At 40.7% G+C, this 25305-nt stretch overlaps 1 protein-coding gene across 4 annotated transcripts in view; it reads left to right on the forward strand.

Moving 5' to 3' along the window:
• Window positions 1-25305, forward strand: part of lmo3 (LIM domain only 3) — a 56294-nt gene that overhangs the window by 25959 nt on the left and 5030 nt on the right. For all 4 annotated transcript variants that reach the window (XM_007259754.4, XM_007259753.4, XM_049473321.1 and 1 more), the window contains exon 3: window positions 18603-18728. In XM_007259754.4, the coding sequence (XP_007259816.1) occupies window positions 18603-18728 (126 nt within the window). The remainder of the gene's footprint in view (window positions 1-18602; window positions 18729-25305) is intronic.

Raw genomic sequence — 25305 nt, forward strand, 5'->3', positions numbered from 1 at the left:
GTTGAACCAGTCAGCCTATTGGTTAGATTAGTATTTCTCAGTATTCCTAAATCTGGAGGCTCACTCTACCGCACATTTTATTCCAGCACATCTGATCCAACTTATCAGCTCATTACCAGTCCTTTATTGAGCTAAGGTACAGGAACATATTTCTTTCATTGTAAATTTGTTATCAAATATATTAAAGCTATAGAGGAACACATGCAAATTATTAAAGTATTAAAGGAACCAGAATATGTTTTATACTGTAGATTCTTTTAAGTAGCCATATTTAGATTTGGTGACAGATTTTCTTGGTATTTTAATCTCAGTGTTTTCATGAGGTAGAGTCACCTGGAATAGTTTTCTCAGCGTCTTGAAGAAGTTCCTGGTGGTGCTGAACAATAGTTGCTGCTTTTCCTTAGCTCATCTCAAATCACCATCTCAGTGGATCAGGGTTAGGTCAGGGAATTGTGGAGGGCTAAAAAAAAGTTTTTTTTTTTTTCATATTTTTTTCTGTTTTAACATCAGATGTGTGATGATGCTTCATTCATTTCACACAGTCAGACCTATAATACAGTGTAATAAGAGATTAGGAAAATTATGATATTAGTATATAATTACTATAATCCAAAAACTGTATACTTTGACCATTTGGATCTAAAATTTGTTCTTTACATTTCACAATGGATTGAATGATAGAAATGCTCCAATTTTTTTTTTACGTTGACCTCCATTAAAAGTTAAGCAAAGGAGCCATATCAGCAGCATAAATGCAGTGTGTGTTTACAATCTGAATCTGAATCATTCATTGAAAGTCGCATTGAGATTTAAGTGTCACTTTGAAGTGACTTTGAAGGTCAGGTAAACACAAACAGCACATCATAAATTATAATGTAAGATTAGACCCTTCTCAAACAGCCTTATCAGGGCTATTTATTAGATAAAAAAAAAAGTGCAAAGAAAGTTCCAGGCGCTGAGTTTTTGTTTCAGAGCTGGTTGGTGGCTGTATTATTTGTTCCCCGCGGCTCGTCGTACGATTCCTGCCCCCGGAGACTCCCCAGTCGGGCTGTGAGCTGCAGCGGCCTCTGCATCGCCACAAGGTGAACTATTCCCCGCCGTGCGTTATTATTAATAACTGTCAGCCAGAGGGGGTCACCCACGACAACTCCTTGAAAAGAACCCAGGGCGAGGCAAGTAGGCCGCAGCTGGGCGCCTTGTAAAACAATACCCCCCCATGCCCCCCTCCCCCCTCTTGCTTCCCCAGAGAATCAGTGCTTAAGGCAGGAATAATGCATGGGGGTGATTGGGGACTAGAGCACAGCCATGTTTGCGGCCGTGAAAAATTAAGATGTCACTACCTGGCGCTGTTAAGCATACCTTTTGCCAGAGCACGGAAGTTATCTGTTAGAGCGGAGCAGGGCAAGGGGATCCTTTTTTTTCTCCCACCCTCATCAACCTCTCTTCCCCCGCCTTCCCGTGTTCCCTCATCAAAGTTTAGTGTTCTAACAGCGCTGTTAAATTCAGGTGAATGCAGAAGATTAAATAAAAACTGTGTAGCTCATGCTGATCAGTGCTAACAGTTACAGTTATAGTGTTGGAATTCCGGACATTAGAGTTGACACTAAATAAACTGAATTGCTTGTAAAGCGAGAGAGAATGAGAAAGAGAGTCGTTTAGACAAACTTTCTAATTCATTTACATTCAGGTCCTGTTTTGTTGTGCAAAACGTAAGTGGCCAAAGTAATTGTAAATAAGTGTTGCCACAAATCTCCCTTCAGCAGCTAGCCATGTTCTTAACCGCATTAAAATAAATGTTGCTTCTGATGTGCGGCGGTAGTGGCGTGTGTGCTGGGGGGTGGGGAGGGGTTGGTCGGGGGGCTAGTGACAGCAATTTATTCATGCTAACCTCCCCTCCTGTGTACTTTCTCTTTGAATGCATTACAAATCCTGCTTTAATTTTCTCTGCGGTACCACATAGACATCCAGCTACATCACTCCAATCTCTCCAAATGAAATTGGTTTCAGAGGGGTCAGAGTTCGGCGAGTTGGTCTGTGTTATGATTTCCATCTAATCTGGGAGCGGAATATAAAAGCCTAATCCTCCCTACCTTTCCCAGCCACTGTTACATTCTCATGCCCGGCTAGGGAAGCCATAGAAAGGTGGCGGGGTGGAGGGATGCAGTTTTTCTCTCCCTATTTGTTTTGTGGATTTATGGGAAGCGAAATGTCGGACGGCTCTGACTGTGCCATGCGTGGACAGACTCCATGAGTCTGAGGCTAGATTAAATGTCAACTTTGACCCTGCTGCTGATCAGAAAGGGCCACCCAGGGGCTGGAGATGGGGTTGATTTGGTCCAGAGGAGGAAACGGAGCGCCTGTGGATTTATTGCCGTGGACTGTTGCTGTTGCACTGAATTCCCTCACTACCACATTTTTCATCATAGCCTTATAATGGAAGGCAAATGGCCACCATGAATTCCTTTTTTCCCCAGAATTGCAATTTAATGTTCAAAAAAGAGAAAGAAATCAATTCTCGCCCAGGCAGGAATGTGAAAAATCTTTTTTCTTTTATATACCTCTGTTCCACCTTTTATCACTCGGTATATTTTGAGTTTATGAAATTTTCACAGGCTTGTTGTTCTCACTTGGTAAATATTCCTCACCCATTATTAAAAATATACTTTATTTCGTTTTTTACTGGTAAAGCCTTAGAAATGATGGAATAAGGGCAAGAGTGAGTCACAATAAATTAGATGATTTTTTTTTTTTTTTTTTCTAGAAATGCAAGGTCTAGTGCACAGTTATTATAATGGATTCATGGTACCTGTATTAGCGTTGCTGTAGCTAGGCTTGGTGGACGCTGACTGGCATCATCCTAGCAGTGGAACACACTGCCTTATGCCACAGCTACCTGCTGAGTGCAATATTATCTTTTATCATCCCAGAAGTGGAAGAAACTGTTTGCCGGCAGCTTGCTGTTCCTTGTTGTTTTTGCTGTATTGATTTCTGCCATTATGGGTTTTTTACCCCCCGTTATGTAGTGATACAATTCTCTGAGGTTTGATTTGTATTGACAGAGCAAAGGCTCTGAACAAGAGCAAAACTCTTAAGGTTATTCATTAGCTTCATGTGTACTGTACCTGCTACTAGCTGCAGTCTGTAATACACCTGACCTGCAGGCACTGTCTGTTTATATATTACATGTGCAATTGCAATGGCTTGATTTCAGTTTTCTCAGCTATTGAAAATGTAATTATAATATATGTCTTCAGTTTGTTTTTCTTGCTTGTTAAAGCAAACTCATACTGACTTAAGGTGTTAGATTTTTGCTTTGTCATTTAACTGTTTAGCATACTGTCCAATTTTTTTTCCAAATCTCATGATCAAAATAGACCAACAGAAATGCTGCAAAATGACTTGGAGTTTAGAAGATTTATGGAGATACAAGGTTTTTACGCAAGAGTGATATGTTTAAATAGCCATTGGGTCTTTAAAAACATTTTAACAAATAACTTTTTTTTTTCTCTGTAATTTTTCTTGATGTACATTAATTTGCAGAAAGTGCAGCAATCTTAATGGGGAAATTAAATCAAGCACCTGCTGACTGGACTTTGCTCTGTGACAGACTAAATTTAACTTTCACCAGCAGACATTCTTGCCAATTTCTTTTTCTTGCCCTCCAAACCATTTGATATCCTTGCTCCTCAGAGATTAACCTTTACGCCCTTAATAAATGGACTATATTGACATCAAAGGGACAGGGAAGATGGCGCATGGCCTTCTGGGAAGGGGTCCCGGGGCTTCCTAAAAGAGCTAGGCCCCAGCTCTCTTACATGAAGAGTAGTAATCTGGGCCGGCCGTATGGAAATTACACTCTTCTTTGTCTTTTTAATTAAACTTGAGCGTAGTTTGGAGGCTATTTGACCTTTCCCGGCCCCTCTTTGTGAGGATTGCTGCAGGTCATTTCCATGCATATATTACCACCGGTCTGCCCGTCGCTTCTTCTGGCCCGACCATGATCTGCCAGGCTTTCCACATTAAGAGGTGTGGTTGAAGAATACCGGGCAGGTTCTTATCTACGGTCATTGAAGAATCTTGGAGGGGATCAAGAGCATATATTTAAAGGGGCCTCATTTTCAGCGTGGGCTAAGTGAGTGAAATTATAGGGAAGGTTCATTTTGATGTCAACTTTTACTGGTATGAACAATAGATTTTTTCCTTTTCAGAGTCATTTATTTAGTCTCATTACAGAATTATTTTTTTAGATCTCTCTAAAGAGAACACCTTCAGAGACTGTGGAGTTACCACTAAATGGAAGAAAACCAAATTACATTTTTTTCTCTTGTGTTAGAGGCTGCTTACCTCCCAGATCCATGCTGTGTTATGACTTCCACTGCAGGCTGGTCCTGCAGGCTGCACATGCTAATTGAAAATCAGGCGCTGCGTTTTTTGAGGTCTGGTGTACCCTGTCCCAGCTGTGCTGGTGGTGGAGATGGTGGTAGGGGTATGGGGGGATGTGGGGATGAGGTGGCGCCTCATACTTGGCTGGCATCTCTCCTCTGCCGGCATGTGAGAGTGTGATAACCAGCCTTGCCGTTTGACACACACAGATATGCAAGCCCCTCGCCGCCCCCAGAGCTTTGGCAGACACCGATCGGCTTTTGTTTCTGGGCTCTGCGATTTGGAAGCCCACCGCCATCTTGGCTGGTGACACACCGCAGCCATTCGAAAAAGCTTCAAGCTCAGCCTCCAACCTGTCGGCGCAATCCTTCCAACCCTGCTCGCCCCTCACCTGCGATAAAGCAACACACACAACCCAGGAAACAAGATGGGAATGTATCCCCTGCCCCGAGAGAGAAGGCAATGGTTTCTGCTACTATACGACAGCGTTCTGTTTGAAAAAAATCCAGCATAAATTTGGTTGCGGTGCAACAAAAACATAATTGTTGATGCAGGATCCAAAGCATGTGCCTCAGATTCATTTGGCCTGTTCAGATGTTTAGGAGGTGTCTGGTGCAGCGCTCACAATGGAGAGGCACTGTTTGGAGGTTTGTGGAAAAGCACAAACTCTTGCTGCCTTCTTGCTTCTGTTTTTCTCTCTCACTAGTACTCTGTGAGATTCACTAAGAGTGTGAGCCTCTCCGTTACATCAGGAACACACTGCACTCCAGGGAGAAACATTCTACCTTCTGCAGGTCTGTGGCTGTGCAAGTTCAACAGGGCTCATCCCAGTTCAAGGGAGTGTGTGAAGCTCATTTTTTAACAATATTAACATGATGGCCTAACTCTTGTTATTCTTCAACAAGTTAAACAAAAATACAGAAATGTGTTCAAGTAAAATATTATTATTTTATTACCATGACTTCAGGCTCTTTCTTGCATATAGATTTCAAGACGCCGCTCTCACCTCCACACCTCCTCTAGTATGCGTGCTATAGGCTTTTCCAATATTATGCATGCGTTAGCCAGGTGCAGCCCCCAGCACTAACGAAGCCCACTCTGGAATTCTGAACCCATCAGCCTACCTCTCAGTCGGTGTCTGCCTGTGACTGGCAGCTTGGCGGACTTCATCAACAGTCGGTACAGCTAGCTGGCACTTAGCCTACAGTACACGAGGGAAAAAGGGGGCCGGCCTCAGCCCTCTGGCCCCGCCCACTGTGTAATGAGCCTTTTACGAAGATGAAGTGGGGGTAGATGGGAAAGCGAAGGCCGCAGCTCGCCTCTGTGTGATGGAGGGAAAGAAACCTCCAGATGGTGATTGGGACATGTCAAGCCCATTTACGAGAGCTTGATTTGGATAGGGAGCACAGACTCCCCTCCCTCTCCCCCCCAGACCTAAACCCCTGAGTGACTTCTCAATTAGTGTGCGGCCTAGCGGAACTGCGAGACACCTCTGGATGCTTCGTGGCCCCCTCTGCTTCTGCAAGCAGTGTCCGCGAGGGTCCGCAGAAGCTGAGGGTTATTTCGCCGTGGATACAGCATCAGTACATGCTTATATTGAGCCCAGCAGACCGCAGCTCAGGCTGACTGTGAAAGTGGAAACAGGTGCCTGATTTTGACCACAGTAGTAGCAGCGTACTATCAGTTCAGCTCCTTCACATTACGTCCTTTGCGTTTCCTACTAGAGATGGACAATATTTCATTTGTAAAACACAACTGCAATTCCGGCTTTTGCATTACTGATATCACAGTGCAGTGTGCTGTGAAATTCAACCCTCTGAGCAATGATATGTACTGTGGGTTGTGAGCTTCTTGATCAGTGTTCTGGTTCCATGTGAGCAAGTTTTGAGAAGTGCATGTAGTTTTTAGACAAACCATGATTTAAAATTAAAGCATTGTGTAAACAATTGTTTCCAATTCAATTCACTTCCATTTATATAGCACTTTTTACAAGCAAAAGTTGTCACAAAGCAGCTTTACTGAATAAATGGATCCAAGCCTCTTATGAGCAAGCACTACAGTAATGCCAATAATTGTGGTGACAACAGTGGCAAGGAAAAACTCCCTTACAGAAGAAACCCTAGAAGGAACCAAGACTCAGAAGACTCAGTTTCAACACATGCAATTTTTAGTCTGGTTCAAACGAATCCTGGTTTGTTTCCACTTCCATTGCACTCAAGTGCAATTTGCATTCTACTACAGTAATTGCAGTAAAATGTAGATCCTGTAGACAGGACATTTGTTCTGTATTTACTTTTTTGCTTCCAACCAAATCACATCTGACCCTTTAGCAGAGGTCTTAACATGATTTATTAAGAAGTGTTTAGATGTTGGAACAATCTATAGACATAAAAACAGCCTAAATGCTGGCTTGTGACGTTAAGAAGACATTGACTTTTGATTATTTAATGTTATTTAAAGATTATTTAACTTAAAATGACAGCTGTTGTAACAATTCTACTTCCAGCACTACACTAACCAGAATATAAACAGCTTCTTTTGACTTTGGCGACCAGCTGGGATAGTCACTGTGGTTTTCTATACAAACTAAATATATAATACAAGAGAGGAACTGCCGAATGTTTTTTTTTTATCTCTCTCTCTCTCTCTCTCTCTCTCTCTCTCTCAAATTACATAGGAAAGCCAACCCATTCCATCTTTCTCGGTGATGTTGGTATCCAAACCTCAGTCACTGTTGTGTTCTGTACATCCTGTGTGGCAGGCCGTACATGAAAGAAAGGGAAGATTTCTCTTTTTTCTCAAATTGCATAAGTGCGCTCCATCTAGGCCAGTCACTCGACTGTACTTGTGTAAAATGAGATGTAAATGCAGCCATTTTAACAGCCTGATTTATTCATGAGCGAACCAAAAGAGAGAGGAATGCAAATGAGCCTCTCTGGCTTTGCCCTTGGCCCAGGCACAGCCACAAACAAGCCCATCTCACTGAAGGAATTAACAGCTTTATTACCTTACCTGACAATATGCCCCGTACTTGACAGCTGCCTTCACTTCCTGTGCGAATGCTGATGTCATCAGCTCTTGTTGTTGTTGTTGTTTTTTTATCTGTGTGTGTGTGTGTGTGTGTGTGTGTACGTGTGTGTTGCCTTTTACATCTTCTGTCAGACTGGTGCTGTTGCTAGACCTTCGGAGACTCAGAACAGAAGTAATGAAATGTGTGAGTGAGCGATCAGTATTATCCCGCTTACACACTCCCAGTTAAGCCTGCTCTCGTGTGTGGTGTATTATAGTGGAGAGGTGTGTGTGAGTGTGTGTGTGGCGGGGGGAAGTGCTGTAGAACTGTAAGTAATCAATGCAGTCCTAAAATCACACCCAACCTCTTCATTAAATGCCTATCTGAGCATGGGGAAATAAGGGCATGGGATTAATCCAGCTGTCTGTGTGTATGTGCGTGCGAGTGTGCGAGAGAGAGTGTGCGAGAGAGTGTGCGAGAGAGGGGCGATGAGGAGGCTGCCGCTGTTGGTGCTGCCGCAGCATTGATTGTGCTGAATCTCCGCCACTTTTCCATACACTTTTAATCTCTCTGAAATGCTAAAGAGGCAATCAAAGGGAATCGCCCCAGTGTGTGTGTGTGTGTGTGTGTCAAAGTATGTCAGGTCTGGTGATTTCTCAGTCCAGCTCTTCTGCATTGAGGCTGCACACCCTGATCAATTGCACACACACACACACACACTCACACACACACACACAGACACACACTTCCCGTAGCCTTGAAAGCCTAGTCTCAAAGAGAGTACAGCTTCTGTATCAGGGTTAGGTTAATGCTATACCACATAGACTAATATGTCTGCAACTATTGTCTATTTTAGTAGTCGACTATTTGCCAATTATTTGTTTAATTAGTCGATTAATCGTGATTATTTTTTGTCATGCCCTCTATTTATTCTTCTTACTGGTGAGGACAGCTAAACATTTAGGCCCCAAGACCAATTAAGCAGTACATTTTAATAGTTTTACGTACTTATATTAAATTAGTTTCTCAGGGGGACCCGGGGTAATTTTCTCTTTTGTGGAGGATCCTCTCTGATTTTATTCCCATCCAGAACAACCATGTATGTGATTTTCTCAGATGTCCTCTAAAAAAAATTACAGGCTGAATTGTCTACTGTTTTTCGCTAATCTCCATGGTCCTCTGGTAATTTTCTCCCTTTTGGATCCACATCTCTGAGTTTCGTCATCTCGCGTTTAATAAAATAGCTACTTGTCGCAGACTAATCATTGCAGCCCTACATGCTACAGATTATTTACAGTGTTTGTAAATATGAGCATAAACCTGATAATGTATGCAATAGCACGTTTTATTGAAAGTAGAGGCCTATATGACTTCAATATAATGGTGCTACAAATGGTCCTCTAAGAGAAATGACTTTTGGTTACATAGTGAATGTTTTCCAGCTAAACAGTAGTGCAGGGCTAGGATAATTCTTTATAAACAAATATAAACAATGGTTGTGAATTTTTGGACGCAGCACATTGTCAGTGTTCAAAATTGTAATAATGTTACATGGTTTAAACTACTTTTCTCACTTCTTTCCATGTCTTCCTTATTTTTCTCTTATTCTTTCAAATGAAAAACACTTTGCACTTTTGAGTTTTGTAATTGAGGTATCATAACATTTCATGAAATTCTAAAGCTGGAGTGGTAATTATATTGCAGAAGAAAACTCCCAATACAAACTGTATGTAGTGGAAGCACTGTATGTAGTAAAGAAATCACATAAAAATAAGGGTTTTAATGCCTCACACATCATTATCATGAATTTTATTGAACCAAAGGTAGTTCTTCGATAGTATTGTACTACTATGACTACTGTAGCACAGAACCCTTTGTAGCACCTTTTATTTTTATAGTGTGGACAGCATGTATCACGCATACAGGCGTATTCTACGTACAGGCAAAACAATTGTTCCTCTTCTGTATGTGTTGCGTCTTGCTTTTGCCACCCCTGAGTGATTGTTTACATTCACGCATAACACAGTAATCCATTCAGAAGCTGTTGAGAGTTGTCTTTGTTCAGAATTAGGTTTCAGTGCCGAAAGAAGCCTCTTTTAGAGAGAAAAAGGTTTGCCATAATGAAACAGTTAAGTCGTTTTCTTCCACAGTCAAAGTTATCGCAGCACTGGCCATGCATACACTCACAGCTCCAGATATTTGGATTTGATCAGGCCTGGGGCTTTTGTGTGTTCTCATTAAAATAATTGGCTGCTCTTGGTCCATTCATTAGAGACTCCTCTATTGTTAGGCATGGGTAGCGAGATCATTTGCCCTGATTCTTTCCTCCCTACCACACATCGGAATAATAAAGAGACATCACACCCGGCGAAGTGGAGGTGCCGCTCTCTGTACCACATTACTGTGATACCCATATGTCCCTGGCACAAAGCAGCAGAAGCTTTTGATACGGAGAGGGGGGTGTGGATAATTAATTTGATTTTCAAACGAAGGGGGGAGGAAAAAAGCGTATTGATCATGAGTTCATTTGGCTTTATCTTTATTCAACTAATTACTTTTAGTCTGAAGAACATTAAGGTGGATTTTCATTTCAGCAGACAGTGGGAATTCTTGAGGAAAATAAATCCCAATCTGTATTTTATCAGTGATTAAAACATTTCAATCATTATGTCTACAAAAAAACACCCCTTAAGCTGAATGCAGGGAGCCATTTAGAATTCCATCTAATTAAAAACCTACATTAAGTATTTCTTAATTCTCTTAGTCGTGATATGAAAAGGGAGGCGAGTTAATCAGGTGGGTTTTTGAAGTCATTTTTACAGATTGGATCTGAAAAAGTGCCTCTATTGAAGTTCAATATAGCTTCTCTTCTCATGGATAGGCTGGATCATACATATTTTAGAGATTTTTTTCGAGACTCGAGATCTGATCTCTGACTGTTTTGAAAGCAAACTTTCTTTTTTTTATACAAGAACACAGTGACACTAGTCATCACATCCAGTTTGCTCAAAACATGTCTGAGCGTAAAACCTAATTGAAATGGGCAGATTTGTCTATTTTGACAGTTGGCCTGAAGACTAAAGAGTGAACTTTTAGAATATGTCACCATACAGCTTGGTAACAACACTGAATATGGAGAAGCACTGATCGTGTGAAAGGAACCACTGTTACAGGCGCAGAATAAGTATATATAGTAAGTGCGACCAAACCACATAACGCATCATGTTCAGATGTGAATCTTGTAAAAGTGTGCGCCTCGGACCTGTATTAATGATTCTGATTCTTCAGTGAAGGTTTTATTGGCTTTTAGGTTTATTAGCTTCCCATTTGCACATTTCCATGTGGCATTTCAAACAAAGCCCTCCACACAGCCAATCACCGTTACAAATATATTGTTCTTTAAATAAAATGTAAGTCCCCTTACCACAGAAAAAGTCTAAAAAGCCCTAGCACAAAGAAACGTGACATTCCTGCTAGCCTCTGTTTTGCGTTTTAATGGGATGACATGGAGATGTTAAAAGCTTTGAAGGCGTCTGGTAATTGCTATGTTGTGATTGGAAAAAAAGCTTGCCCACCATTAACCTCTCCACACTAAAATTCACTTCACATGTCTGGCAATTACCTCGCCAATAATGCCCATTCTTGCAAATGTGTGCGTTCTTGACTTCCTGTAATTAAATTGGGCTTTTCACATGTAATCTGAAAATGCGGAGAGGTCAGAATGGGCACCTGTAATCACCATCAATCGAATCTGATGTAGAAATGCAAATACTTAATCCTCTGTTTTTCTTCCGTGCTAAATTGTCGTTATGGAGGGTCAGGGTTTCAGTCGATGGGTCAAGGGTAGGATGGTGCAGGAGCGTATTGTTTTCTCTTTTTAGTCCTTGACAGGTTCTAATGAAATGGACTCTTTGCAGGGAGTGGATGAATAGATTATCTGTTTGTCTTGATGGATGTCTGTTTTAGCTTGCGTGCTGAAAAGAGAAATGGCTTCTTTTTTAACTTGTGAAATGTAATGCGAGGGTCTTTCACAGTTGAATGGAATTCATCTGTCGAGAGGGTTTTTCAGTAAGAAGGTTGGGAGGTTGCAAGGTTAAAAGTTGCTCTTTGAAAATGAAAACGTTTCAGAGCGTTCTGAAACACTCCCAAGTGTTTGATCCCCAAGATTGTCAGCCTGCACTGCGAAACACTGTCTGAGCATAAAAATTATTTGAGAACAGTACATTTGTGTGCACAATTGCACAAGAGCACAATTCCCTGTATGTGCAGCAGCTCTCCATTTTGACTCGTAAACATGCCATAAACAATACCTGCTATTTCCATTTAGCGGCTCTCCACCGCAGCAGTGTCCTTGTCCATCATTTTGTTTCCATTTGGGAAGCTAAAGATCACCATACTGGTATTTCCATTTGAACTAAACAGTTTCAAGATCAGTCAACTGGACGCATTATGTTTTTGGATGGTCCCCTCCAGTTGAGATTAGCTTAATTAACTGTGAAGAGCACTGACTCGTGGGACCGCGTGTGTTTGGTGCAGATAATTGCAGGGCTAGCGTGGCGCACCCTGGCGCCCAGCTTGCGACTGCAGGTGGGTTGGCACCGAGAAGTGCCTATCGAAGTGCACATCTGGGCCCTGCGGGGGTTGAAAACTTTCATTACACCCTCTTCAAAATGCCCTCCGAATCCCCGCACACCACTGCCAAATTTCAGAGCTGAAAGGCCTTCCAAGCTTTTGGATGGTTGTGTTTTGCGAGGGCATAATTATTATTTTTTTCTTTGTTTCTGAGTGATTTGCAGTTAAAAGAGTCACAAAAAATGGAAGCTTGTACCGTGCCTGTTTCCACTCTGTTTGACTTCTCTCATTCCTCTGCAGGCAATTTAAGCCACCATTTCTGCCATATCTGATATTTGTTCGTCTGTGTTAAAATGTAGTCATTTAAAAAAAAAAAATTCTCTCCTCGCAAGACTGTTCACAATTTATTATCTTGTTGAAGCAAACAGATCCAGTAACCTTTTAATGTCAGAAAGCAATGGACATGTCCAGAGTCTGGACATGGATTTGATTTTCACAGATTTGAAACTGTTTGTTTAAATAGCTTGGACAGGGTGCAAGCTGTTTAAAACTGCTTTAAATCAGAAAACCAACCTGCTGCAGTAATAATTGTCCCATAGCTCAGTACAGCTAGCCATCCAGCACACACCTATGTTTATTCTCTATGACTGATGCAACCGAGAATGTGATGCTAACTGATAATTTGGAACTGTTAGAAACTAGTTGAACTGCGCCTATATTCTATTTAGACTACTATCCAAATACTAGTCACATAAAGTAGACACATGTAAAGAAAGTGGAAACAAATGAAAGGATGGATTCACAAAAGTTGTAAACATGTGAATTACTTTATTAAATATTTAGTCAATTAATTAATCAAATTTGTTCAAGTTCATTCTAACACATGTTTTTAAATGCTTTAGAGTCATTACTGCATGTTAGTTTTCCAGTTTATAATGCTATGTAAAAGAACTGAAATAATTTCTTGGTTCGGTTGGAAATGATAACAGATTTACTAAACCACATTTTATAGCACTATTGGACTACATTTGTCCAACCTCACAACAGTTGCTAAGAAGAGACATGTTGTTTGGACAGAACATGGATAAATTAACGACTCTTTCTATGTCATTTGTATGAATTAGATCTCATGCCTCCTGAGGCTTACTGAATTACATCTGCTGCACTAGTATCCCAGTGTCCAAGATGTTTAGGACAGAGATAGAGAGTTGGAGGGTTTGAGGGAGAGGGACGTAAGGCTTAATGAGTGAGGGATGGTCATGAGATGCTCATAAGTCTGAAACATGTGCGCAGTCTTTCTGGGCGATTAGCTCAGATCCCTGACTTAGCCCGAGCAGACTGACAGTTGGGTGGAAAGTCTGCTCTGTCCGTACGGCACTAAGCGAGAGAGAAAGAGAGAGAAAGAGAGAGTGGGAGCCCATAATTCATCATTAGGATATCAGAGTCCAGGTGCAGATTAGAACTGATCCAGCCAGCAGCCAGGCAAGACAGGGCACTCAAGGAGGAAAATCTTATCCCACGGACAATTCCCAGGTCATGCCCGGCCTAATTGAAATAATTTTGCCCCAAGAGTTGTTTAATCTTTGGAAATTGCACATGCGGGAGGCTGTAAATTGAGGAAAGCACACGTCACATCTGCCAGCTCCATCCAACCTCCATATTGCGGCAAGCAGTAAACAGCAAACACACCTCCTTCTTCTCCTCCTCCTCCTCCTCCTCCCTCTGGCTTCACTCTTTCAGATCCCAGATCCTCCAACCCCAGTCCAGCAGGCGTACCATCGCTGCTACCCCCTCCACTAAACACCGCTGTTTAAAAGCTTACGCCAGGCAGCGCGGGGCTGCGCATGCTAACGCTGCTGCATGCTAGCGCAGGGGCGCCTGCTGCTCGAGACGCAACAAATCATTTGTCTGTTATTAACCCTGAGCCTGTAATTATGCAGATTGCCATAGATTTTCCCTGGGTGCCGGGAAGTGAGATCCAGGGGTTGCTCTCAGCGTGGCAGGCGGACGAGGGAACGGCCGTGCATTACTGAACTTGCCACATTCATCATGTTGACTGATGGCACGGGGAGCCGGTCCCCGGGTCCCGGTGGTTAATGTAGTGGGTAATTAACTGTCATTTGCCTGGTAATAGGCCGATGATCAATGGTTTGTGAGGAAACAAATTCTAATTCGGCAGCTGATGAATGCACGCCGAGGCCGGAGCAATTGAAGTGGCGGGGGTGGCGGCGGGGAAGGGGAGGAAGCCGAGAGAGAGAGAGGGGGTCGCTGTCAGAATTTCAAATGGCTCTGGAGGTGGCGGTGTTATCAGTCTTTCTTTTTTCCCTTTAAAGAAAAAAAATTCATGATTAGCCCTGAAAGAAAGTAACGCTTAATTTGTTGCCCTTGATGTTCAGAGAATACCCAAACAGACAAACGGCGAAAACCACAGGCCTGATGAACTCAGATGAAGATGTTTCGGGTCATGATATGTCTCTGCAATCAGTTTATCTCTTCTGGCTTTTTTGCTTTGTTTTTTTTTTTGTATCTCATTTGATAGCTTATGATAATGATGAAAGTCTTTGTTTGAGTTAGACAGCGAGTAAATTACATGAATTTTGTAGCTTAGTGAGCATGTTAAGGTGACACTGTTTATGCGTTTTCCAACGGGGCGCTGTCTAATGATTGCAGGCCAGCTGAGTGCCTGGATTTTTCACTTGTGCGACCACTGGGCTAAAGCCTTGTGGAATAATTTAATTGGTGTCTGTTTTTCTCTCATCAAATAGGTACCATTCAGCCATGAGGTGCCGCTGTGCACTTCCAACGCTTTTTTTTTTTTTTTGGTCTCCAATAAGGTGCTGCTGATTGCGCATTCTCTTTCAAATTCCAAGTGTGAGCTGCCATGAATTTTAATTTCGTGTTGCCTCTACAGCCTTTTTAAATATACATGCTATTTTGTCAAACCTTGAGTTGGAGAGGATTAGATTTCCTCTGTAACAGGCTTCCTAAACAGTTTCTGACCTCACTCAAAAGTTAACCATGCCTTGAGATAATCTGCCCAGTCTGGGTGAACAGACGAAAAAAAGATAGAGGAGGAGGAGGAGGAGGATGCGTGTGTACTGTATTGCCTTTGTCACCCCCTGTTTTTCAGAGCATTTGAAGCTTAACATTAAAGATGCTGGAGTCTGGTCGGTTTTGCACTCTGAACTTGTAGGCCTCTTAGAGACCACATTTTGAGAACATGTGCCTTTTGAATTCATTACTAGCCAAGCACGCTTAATTTGCCGCCTCCCCTGAGAGCCATTAGCGTCTGTGGCATCAAACTGGCGGAGCAGGGAAAGAAAAGTGGCAGGTAGGCCTCCATCCATCTCCCCCTCCTCCCTGTAATCCTGCGTTTGTATAAACACCAACACCTGTAATAAATGCAGTTAATTCCCATTTTTATTTTATGACCTCAGCTCTAGTGCATAATATAAGAAGTGTAGTCAATAAAGTGCTCATGATGTTCAGGTCAGCTTTAGTCAGGGGTCCTTTAAGCAAGACATCTATCCATCCCCCTGATTCAGTATCTATATGAACAGCATCAACACATTTCCTTAATCAACTTCCATAATATTTTGTCAGAATGTTCTCGTCACTTTTCAGCAAGTCTTCTGTCCCAATCTGGAATTCCAGAGGAATTCTCACACTGTGACACTAAAATGAATAATTCCTCTCAGTCATAGCAGCCATCTTTGAACCAGTAGGCTTGAGTTACTGACAACTTACACTACATTTTAAATTATAGAGCAAACAAGTGGAGAAGAGGCTCTGAGAGTTTCTGTGAGGCGTCAGGACTCAAGTGTCTCCTCCTTTATTTATAAGCTGAAAGTCAAGCCTTTTTGAAACTCTTGAAATAGTTGAGTATGTGGAAATTGTGACTTGAAGTAAAGTTGTCAGGCTCTGAAAGCAGAGTCAAGCCAGAATCAGTAGCCAAGAGTACTTTGTGCTTGAAGAAGAGTTGAAGAAGTATATCCCCAGAAGAACTGCAGCCTACACCGGGATGTTCTGCTGATTGATCCTAGAGAAGCTGAAGAAAAAAAACTTCCCTTTGGACTTTCACAGCTTTCAGGGTCGATTCCGTCGATTTCCTTTGTGCTTTTTTAGTTTGTGTTCCTATATGACAATATAAATATTCATATACAATATATCTTTCCACTTAGTTGTGTGTGATTTCTGGAAAGCCGTTTTCCCTGCTATTTATTTGACAGTTTTCCGTTTCAGTCACAAAGCTTATCTGCCATATATAACCAGAGCAGGCACATATTAATAAAGGAATGCTTGCCAAAGCAGCAATATGCACATTAAGAGGGAAAAAAAATCAGCCTTGTATCACCGTATGATCACTTTGTATCATCTTTGTTATTTTAACTTAATAGTAATACGTAAAACAGGCACATCAGTTTATTATTATTTTGGCATAATTATGTTATATAGGCTGTAAATGGATTAATATAAATAAGCCATTTATGAATGTAAGTAAATGTGTATGTATAATTATTGATCATTAATGTAGTTGTTTGATTTTTTTTAAATATTTAATATATATATATATTTTTCTATATTTCACACTTTCACAATTTTACTATTTAGCAATTTTAAGCCCTACTTAAAGCCTGTCAGCCAAATTATCCTAAGCAAGATGAATGCCCTTATGTTCCAAAATACGATCACCCGTCTTTTTGAAAAAATATATATAGATGTTTATATTTATATATATTTTTAAACCTTGGTAGTTCGTCAGTTTTACATTTTGACCCTGGTATGTCTTTTTTTTTAATAGCAGAGGTATACTAGATTGCTCCTGTTTTTAAACTCAGAGGATGTGCACAGGTCTACTGCATACTTTCAGCATTTTTATTTGGCTAAAGTGTTTAAACAAATCACACTTATAAGGGCAGTTTTCCAGAAAGGGATTAAGCCTGGTTTTGGACTGCACATAATTTTGTATAGAGATTTTAAATAGAATTTGACATAAAAACTTAAGTTTATTACTGCACCTAACAAGACTTTAGTTGTGGGGAAGCTAAATCACAGCAGTCATATAAATACAGGTTTATTTGTTCTTCGTGAATGGGCACATGCAAGACCTGGTATATTTGATAAGTCCAAATCTACAGAATGTTCCCATTTGCTCAAAGCTAAATTGTGACAGGCCCATTCAAAGGTGTGGGCCTCTTTAAATTTAAAAGATGGGAAGTTGAAGCACTCAGATTGCAAGAGTGGCAAAATGCAATGCTAGTATTTTGATTCAAGCTGACAAAAAAAACCTTCAGGCATTGCTTTTTCATATGGGCATCGTCTATCATTCATCAGGTGAAACCTCCAATGTTTTCTCTGCCAAAAACAAATCAGCTTTTCACTCCAACAACATTTTTCATGGAGTATCGTTTCTGCAACCTTTCATAGTATGTCCTTCTGCTTTTCCATTTTAATTCATCATAATAATACATCAGTGCATCTCTTTCCTTACATGGCTGTCATACTTTATGGCGTCATTAATCTTTTGTGTCTATTCTTCTTCCTATTTAGATGCTTTAGATCAGTTGCAAGTCTTTGTAAGAGTTTGTAAAAACATAATTTCTCTGTATCATGCTGAGGCCTTCTGGCATTAGCTCAGAAAAGAGAGAGAGGAACCAGAGATAGCACAAATGTATTTATATTTAGAGAACTCAAGGGGGAAGGCATAATTCTTTTAATTATATCAGCACTAAACCAATGGCTGAAACCTCATTTGCTCTCTCCCGGTTAGCCTCCGTTGTCTCAAGGTGTGTTGACAGTAGCCCTTAATTCTGTAGGTATTCATAAGAGCACAATCTATCTACCCCTTTTTCTTTTCTTTTTTTTTTCGCCTGTGGGGAACATGCTTTCTGAAGGTTAATAAACAACCCTGCATATCCCGGGCCCTGAGATCATTTATCAGATTGCGATCTCTTACAGTCTCTGAGAGTGGCATGCAGTTTTATCATTTTAACAACGACGGCTAAAAGTGCCTGGAGAAGTCTGCCTAATAGGTTATTTTGTTATATGATTTTGTTATCAGATCTCTCTCTCTCTCTCTCTCTCTCTCTCACTCCCTCTGTCTCTCTCTCTCTCTCTCTCCCCCTCTTTCTTGCCCCCTTTACTCAGGCTAGGTCGTGGTGGAGTAACAGCCATGAATCCCTAATGAATCCCCTCTCTCTCTCTCTTTCTCTTTCCTTTCTCTAATCCATTCTCTCTCTCTCTCTCTCTCTCTCTCTCTTCCTTTCTCTCTTTCACTCTCTCGCTCTAATGTCCCGCAAGCAGCCTCTAAAATAATAGGATCTTCCCAGGGCTGAGTCTCAGCTGCTTGGCCTCCGTGTTGCTAACCTTGTCTTGCCCATGTTAGCAGCACAAGTCATCTCCGTGATATTTCCATTGTACTTGACCTGTCCATCATACCCTCAGGGCACTTTTGTAGTCCATATCATTATGATTGTTTAACCCATCTCGCTGAGCTGTAATGACGAGCTATGAGTAGAAGAGGCCAGGGAAAGCGGTAGGGAAGAAACCCTGTGCAATCCGTAGCATTTCAGTTATAGATTTTTCTCTATCGAGGGATGGTCTTCCAAAAGGCTTGAACCTTCGCTTGTTTTGGCAGGTTGTTTGGCGTGACGGGGAACTGTGCGGCCTGCAGCAAGCTCATCCCAGCCTTTGAGATGGTCATGAGGGCCAAGGAGAACGTCTATCACCTCGACTGCTTCGCCTGCCAGCTCTGTAACCAGAGGTAAGCACTGCCAATCTGCTTCCCTCCAACATGTGGGAGCCATTGAAGTTTTGATCAGAGCCACTGTGTTTGCTGACATATCCGTCAATCCCGAAACTCAGGGCTGCACGCGTTTAAGAATGTGTGTGCGAGGAAGTGAAGACTCACTCAGGTCTAGGTGACGCTTGTCAGTAATCCTTTCACACACTCCTCATCATTATGATTACTCGCCATCTTCATAAGCAGCCATCACACAAACTAGGCCATGCTATGACTGTCATAGCCCACACATATTAGTCAAAAAACAGAATCCTTGATGCAGTCAGTGAATCAGTTTCCCCGTTTGATTCACATGCCCTGCATGTACATCATGTTCTAAAGTATTCCACCGAGATGCGAAAAAAGTCTAAAACTGGCAAGCACTCCTGAGATGCTCTGTGCTTCTTCTGTGTTTTAAGTAAACTCAGAATTGTGACTAAACAAGAAATGCAGTATTTTTGAATTATCACACATGCTAGATTTTCTCATTGCCTGATCTGTTTCGTTCCATTCTTCCATATAAAGAGTAAATTGCACTGTCACTCGTCCTTCGCCATGAGAGAAAATGGCCATTTGTCATCTTGCTGCAGAGAGCTGTGGTAAGGCGAGGTCAGTGTAGCATCCAGCCCCTTTTACACTTGGAAGAAAACTTAAGTGTGGACAGTTGAGCAGATATCTCTTTCTGTTTCTCTTACACACACACAGACACACACACCCCAGCCCTGAGAGCAGTGCACATCAGCGGGGCAGATTGCAGGCTCTGGTTACGCACAATTAGCACCGGGTTATTGTCTTGCCACTTCACTTGACTGCGCGAGACACGCTCACCTAATGCAAGAAGTCAGCTAATCTTCATCAGCGAGGGCCCAGCCTGGGTCCACTGGCCTGCCTGGCATTAAAACCCATTTAGACTCGGGCAAATCTTTCTTTTTACATTAGGCCAGCCGATCAACTGTTTAATAAAATCGACGTCAGTCCCAGGCGTTCTCTGCTGAGGCCTCGCCTGCCCATCACAATTTCACCCGCTCTCACAACAAGATTTATGGCATGGTTTTGGCACTAATTGCTGTTGTTGCTCACCCTGAGGCTTACTTTTCTATAGTTTCTTGACACTTTGGAGCTGTTCTGTTTGCAACATGGTTTTATAAGGTTAAAATGTCTTAAAGTAATAGTCAATTATATATATTTTTATAATTATATTATAGTAACACTTTGTTAAATTTGTGTAACATGCTTTTCAAACCAGGGAGTGAGTGCTTAACATCAGCTAAACACCAAAAAAAGAATAAACACAACGTCCTGCAGAGAGGGGAGAACATAGACAATAGAACTAAAAAAGAGTCATTGTAAGTACACTAATATGAAAATATTTACTGTTTTAAACATGACTGTAAATTTATAATGTCATGTGCTCCATATTAGCTAATTGTCACAGCTTGAAGTTTACAGGTTTAGGTGATACAAAACCCTTTTTTCTGCAGTAAAGTAACTTATTTAATTTAAAATCTCCTACAGGACACTTGGAAAAGCTGCCTGTTTACTCTCTACTCCACTTAATAATTCCAGATCAGTAAACAGGAATCAACCCAAATTCTGCATGCTTAAAAATAGATGTAAAAACCAGACAAACATAACAAAACAAAAGGTTTATAATGAAGTTCAGGAAAGAGCCAATTTCTTGCTATTATTCATTATATTTTGACATTAGCAGATTTACTTAAATATTTTGTTTATATTTTCTATTACAGTTACAATTATTCTTATCAGTAATGTCCCTTATCAAACATAAAAAAGCTTTTTATGTAATGCTTAAATAGAAATCCTCAAGTGTATCCTTAGTGTAATGTCAGGCAGACAATAGACAAAAATCCTGGTCTGTTAAAGGGTTTAAAATCACAGTACCTCCACGAGCAGAGAAACGTATTGTCACAAAGTCCCACAGAAATAGAGTAACCTGCATAACAGAGATTTACATATACTGTAGTTCACCTCCACAACCTCACAGCTGCTTTTTTTCTCTGTTTTTGAGCTGGCAGTCCAGAAAAGCCTGTTGCATCAGACCTCCTGTGTTGGGAGCAAGACTCTGGAGAATGGAGCCTCGGCAGTGCAATATGTAAATCCGCCCCCTCTCAATGCCATTTGACTGTGCACAAATTCATTTGTCAACAACTTGACGAGATATTATCTACACAGCCACGCACACACACTCATAGACGCACGCCTGACACTTCTGAGCGGCTTTGTTGTTCCCTTGCCGGGTTTTTGTGCAAGCGCCTCGTGAAATTTTGCGTGCTTCTGCGAGAGAAAGGAGGATGGAGGAATGGCAGGCCTGTGCATTAGGCTGCTGTCACTCTGACGGCTCCATGCGTCACCCTTGTATCGGCTCACGCCAGAGCTGTGATGTTCTTTGATAAACATCAGTAAGGACAGGAAGACTCTGCCTGTGATGGCAGTAGATATTAAAAAAGGTGGTGGAGGGCGGGGGGGATGCACTTCCTTCGGTTTCAATTGGCACTCATACCGAATTCAGTTTGAATGTTGATTTGCTTATCAGGGGCTTCCAGTGCAGTGCACTCCTTGCCTGCTTTCCACATTTAGTTCTGCAGGCAAAACTACAAAGGGAACCAGAAACATGAAAATGAACCATTGCCGTTTTTTTTTGGAATGGAACCTAAATTTTAGCTGCCACATGCTACACCCAGTAATAACCTCATTTAGCAGGAGGAAGATGAATCATGTGTTATTCAGAGTTCACAGTTTTAAAAAACAGTTGGTTATATTCTCATGTAGGAAAGGTTTCAGGAGTTACAGAAGCAACACAGCTAACGATACTTGGCATATATACAGTTATAGGAAAAGCTTTTAATGTATACGAGCTTCAAAAAGATTATTTTTGTTTGTGTATCTCATTTAGGGTATTTTTTTTTATAAAAAAAAACAACTATCCACAGAAGTTTTTTATTTTATTTTATTGAAACAAAAGTGGTTCTATGGTACAAAGTCTAAAACTTCTAAAGAACAGCATTAAAAAGAGCTGTGTCTTTATCGCCCCTTTTTAAAAATTACTTATGATAAGGCACTATGGCACCTTGCATTTATTTTTTATGTTTTCATTATTACTACTGCAAAGAATACATGAATTTACATACAAAATACATGCTACCCCAGTTATAAAATAATTCCCACATATAAATATTTTAAGTTTTAAGTCTTTTATAATAAGTTATAATATTTAAATACTCAATTTCAAGTAAAGGGTTGCTATGACATAAAGCAGAGGTTATCTATGTGTTTTTAAGGAAGATGATTATAGATTATTTGGTTAATTGAAAAAAAAAATCTGTACATGTAATAATTCGAGCTTAATCATTAGGTGCAGCCCTGTATAGCATGGAACCACTGTAAACAGTTCTTTTTGATATTTAGAACTGGTAAAAATTATATAGATTTTCCTGATATCTGTACTATTTGGTAGTCTTTATCATAAAATATTTCACATTTTAAGATTTAGATTTTCAGTTTTGTCAAATCAAAGGCTTACCAGTGTGTTCCTAATATTTATTTAAAGGCATGTGGCAAACATAATATAGCAGTATAATCATAATGCTGTATTTTCTTCTGTGATTCATTCCTAAAACAATCATACAGCAAAAGGCCTTGACCTGCAATAAAGCCATCTAATCCATCTTACAAAATGGCCATTAAGAACCTACTGTTATATTCTGATACACAGAGGTGGCTATTGAAGGTTAGCAGGGTTCGCAACATGTAATAATTCTCCCTCTGGAGGGTCAACAGTGGCGCGCTATTGGTGTTCTGTGGTTAAATGGCTTCAGTCAAGCTCATGTGCACCGCCCCCCATCTTCCCCACTCCTACACCAACACACACACACACACACAAACACACACACACACACATACACATACACATCAGCATAACCATCATCTCCTTAAAAGCAGCTTTATTAGTCAGTGCAGCCCACACAGAAGCCCAGCTGAGAGGAGATAATGTTACATACTGACAATGATTAGCCTGATTTCATCAGAGTGAGCCACGCTGAACTGGACTGATATACACTCAGACATGGAATAGAAGCTATTTAGTAGGGCTGGACCCGAATATTCGGGTATTCGGATATTCGTTCGTTGAGTAGGTATTCGGTTTTTAATTTTGGTATTCGGATATTCGTTTTTTTTCTCCTTTCCAGAGTTCCACCTCACTCTAACCACTTCTGTTCTCGCGGGTCCCGTCAGAATATCTTGCGCGCGGGACAGAACTGAACTGTTATTGGCTGGAGCGGGAGTTTAATCCAGACGATGCGGGAGCAAATTAATAAATAGTTAAGAAAACTGTAATAATTGTAAAAAAAAAAAAAACCTAAAGAAAACTCTCAACGCGCAGGATGGACCGACACACACACGCACACACCGATGGTGTTTGGACTGGGGTAAGGAACGGGACCGCACTATTCAGCGCTGCTGTTTTAATAAATATATAAGTAAATTTGAAGCATTAAATGTAGTTTATTTAATTTATATTAGGAACGTGGGGCGGGAGCGGCAGAAAAGTGTATGTGGCGGGCGGGCGCGGGATTAAAAGAAGCTATTTTTTTGCTGAGCGGTAACGAGACAGAAACGCGGGAGCGTGGAAGAGTGGGTTTAAAAATCAGTCTCGCGCAGACCTCTATTATACATGATAAAAACAAAATGCAGGCTCTTCGAAACTGATTTATATAATAAAACGTAAGGGGTAATGTGGCAACAGTAGGGGCTAAATCGGTTACAAAAGCCTGGCCTACAAAAATGATGTAGGCCAGGCTGATGAACGAATGATGATGAACGAATTTCCTCTTATCTAATATAATTTAAAATGGTTTAAAAATATAAAATAATTTCTAAGCAAACGAAATATTTAATATTGAGCTTATAGCCCAAGTGCAAAAATACAAAATCAGTAATACGGCTATGCCCTGCACAATGCTTAAACCAAAATAGACCAAGTACAATAACGTCATTAACAATGACTTTCCTCTAATCTAATATAATTTAACATGGTTTAAAAATATAAAATAATTTCTAAACAAACGAAATATTTAATATTGAGCTTATAGCCCAAGTGCAAAAATACAAAATCAGTAATATGCCCTGCACAATCCTTTAACCGAAATAGACCAAGTACAGTTTACAATGACTGTCCTCTAATATAATTACCAATGTTTAAGAATATAAAATACTTCCTGAACAAACGTTTTTTTTGTTTGTTTTTTTTAGGCAAATAGCCTAAGTGTGAAAACACAAACAGCAATTTACTGGGCTGGCTTGCGCAGCGGAGAAACCGTGCAGCAGCAGCCTCCTAGCCTGCTTACGCAGCGGATAAGCCGCGTGTGGGGCAGCAGAAATTCCGGGATGAAAACACAAAGAAATCTGGGCTAAAAACACAGAAAAAATATGGGGTGAAAACACAAAAATATGGGGGATAAAAACACCAAAAATCCGGGGTGAATATGTCTCGTCGGTCAGAGCAAATTGAACATTTTTCAGTGGATTAAAGGGGCCGTGATTTGCTTTTTTTTTTTATTTTTTTTTTACCTCTTTTTTTAAAAACGAATATTCGAATATTCGCTTCGAATCAGTGCCGAATATCCGGAGCTCAAAAAACGCTATTCGGGCCAGCCCTACTATTTAGAGACACTAAATCTATCTTCCTCATGCTCGAAAATTTGATTGCCACTTGTTCAATACATAGTAGCATGTTTTAGACATAATTTTAAGGTCTACAGGATATATTATTATATAAAAAAAAATATGTAAGGGGTTGTTGGCATTTGCAGTGCTGATATATACAGCACCAGTCAAATGTTTTAACTATTTTTTATTAATGTTTTTCTTTATGTAATTTATGTAGATTGCTACATGAAAACGATTAAGAGACAAATATGACATTATATTGTAAACAAAAAAGAGTTTGTCCTCCATAATCCACTAACTTAAACCTGATCAACTATGATGGTGATTTGAGGTGATTTGGGATGAGCTGGAGCTTTACAGTATGAAGGAAAAGCATCAACTATTGTTCAGCACCTTCAGGAACTCCTTCAAGATGCTGAGAAAACAATTCCCTCATGAAGACATTGAGAAAATACAAATTTAGTACAAAATTATTTTGCATGTGTTCTGGTATAGCTTTAATATCTACAATATTAATTTTGTAATGTAAATAATAGATATAATCCTTATCAAATCCGAACATAGAAAATAATAATTCGCAGTCAGTCAGCTGTCCATGGAATATCACAATAACAGGCCATGTCTGTGAATTTCCTTTTTTTTTTTTTTAAACCTGGCCTTAATCTTTTGAGGTTGGATCAGAGTCTCATCACCTGGGTCAGAGTTATTTCCTCAGCTTAGTTAACGGCTACTGGCCTGTCATGGCTGTATGTGTGCGAAAGGGTGTGTATATGTGTGTGTGTGTGTGTTAGAGGTTGGGAGACTCTAGCCATCCATTAGCCACAGATCAGCCCTGAGGGAACAGCTAATCGATGAGCCTGTCGTCCACTCG

The sequence above is a fragment of the Astyanax mexicanus genome, chromosome 2 (assembly GCF_023375975.1).
Source record: "Astyanax mexicanus isolate ESR-SI-001 chromosome 2, AstMex3_surface, whole genome shotgun sequence".
In the NCBI taxonomy this organism is placed as follows: domain Eukaryota; kingdom Metazoa; phylum Chordata; class Actinopteri; order Characiformes; family Acestrorhamphidae; genus Astyanax; species Astyanax mexicanus.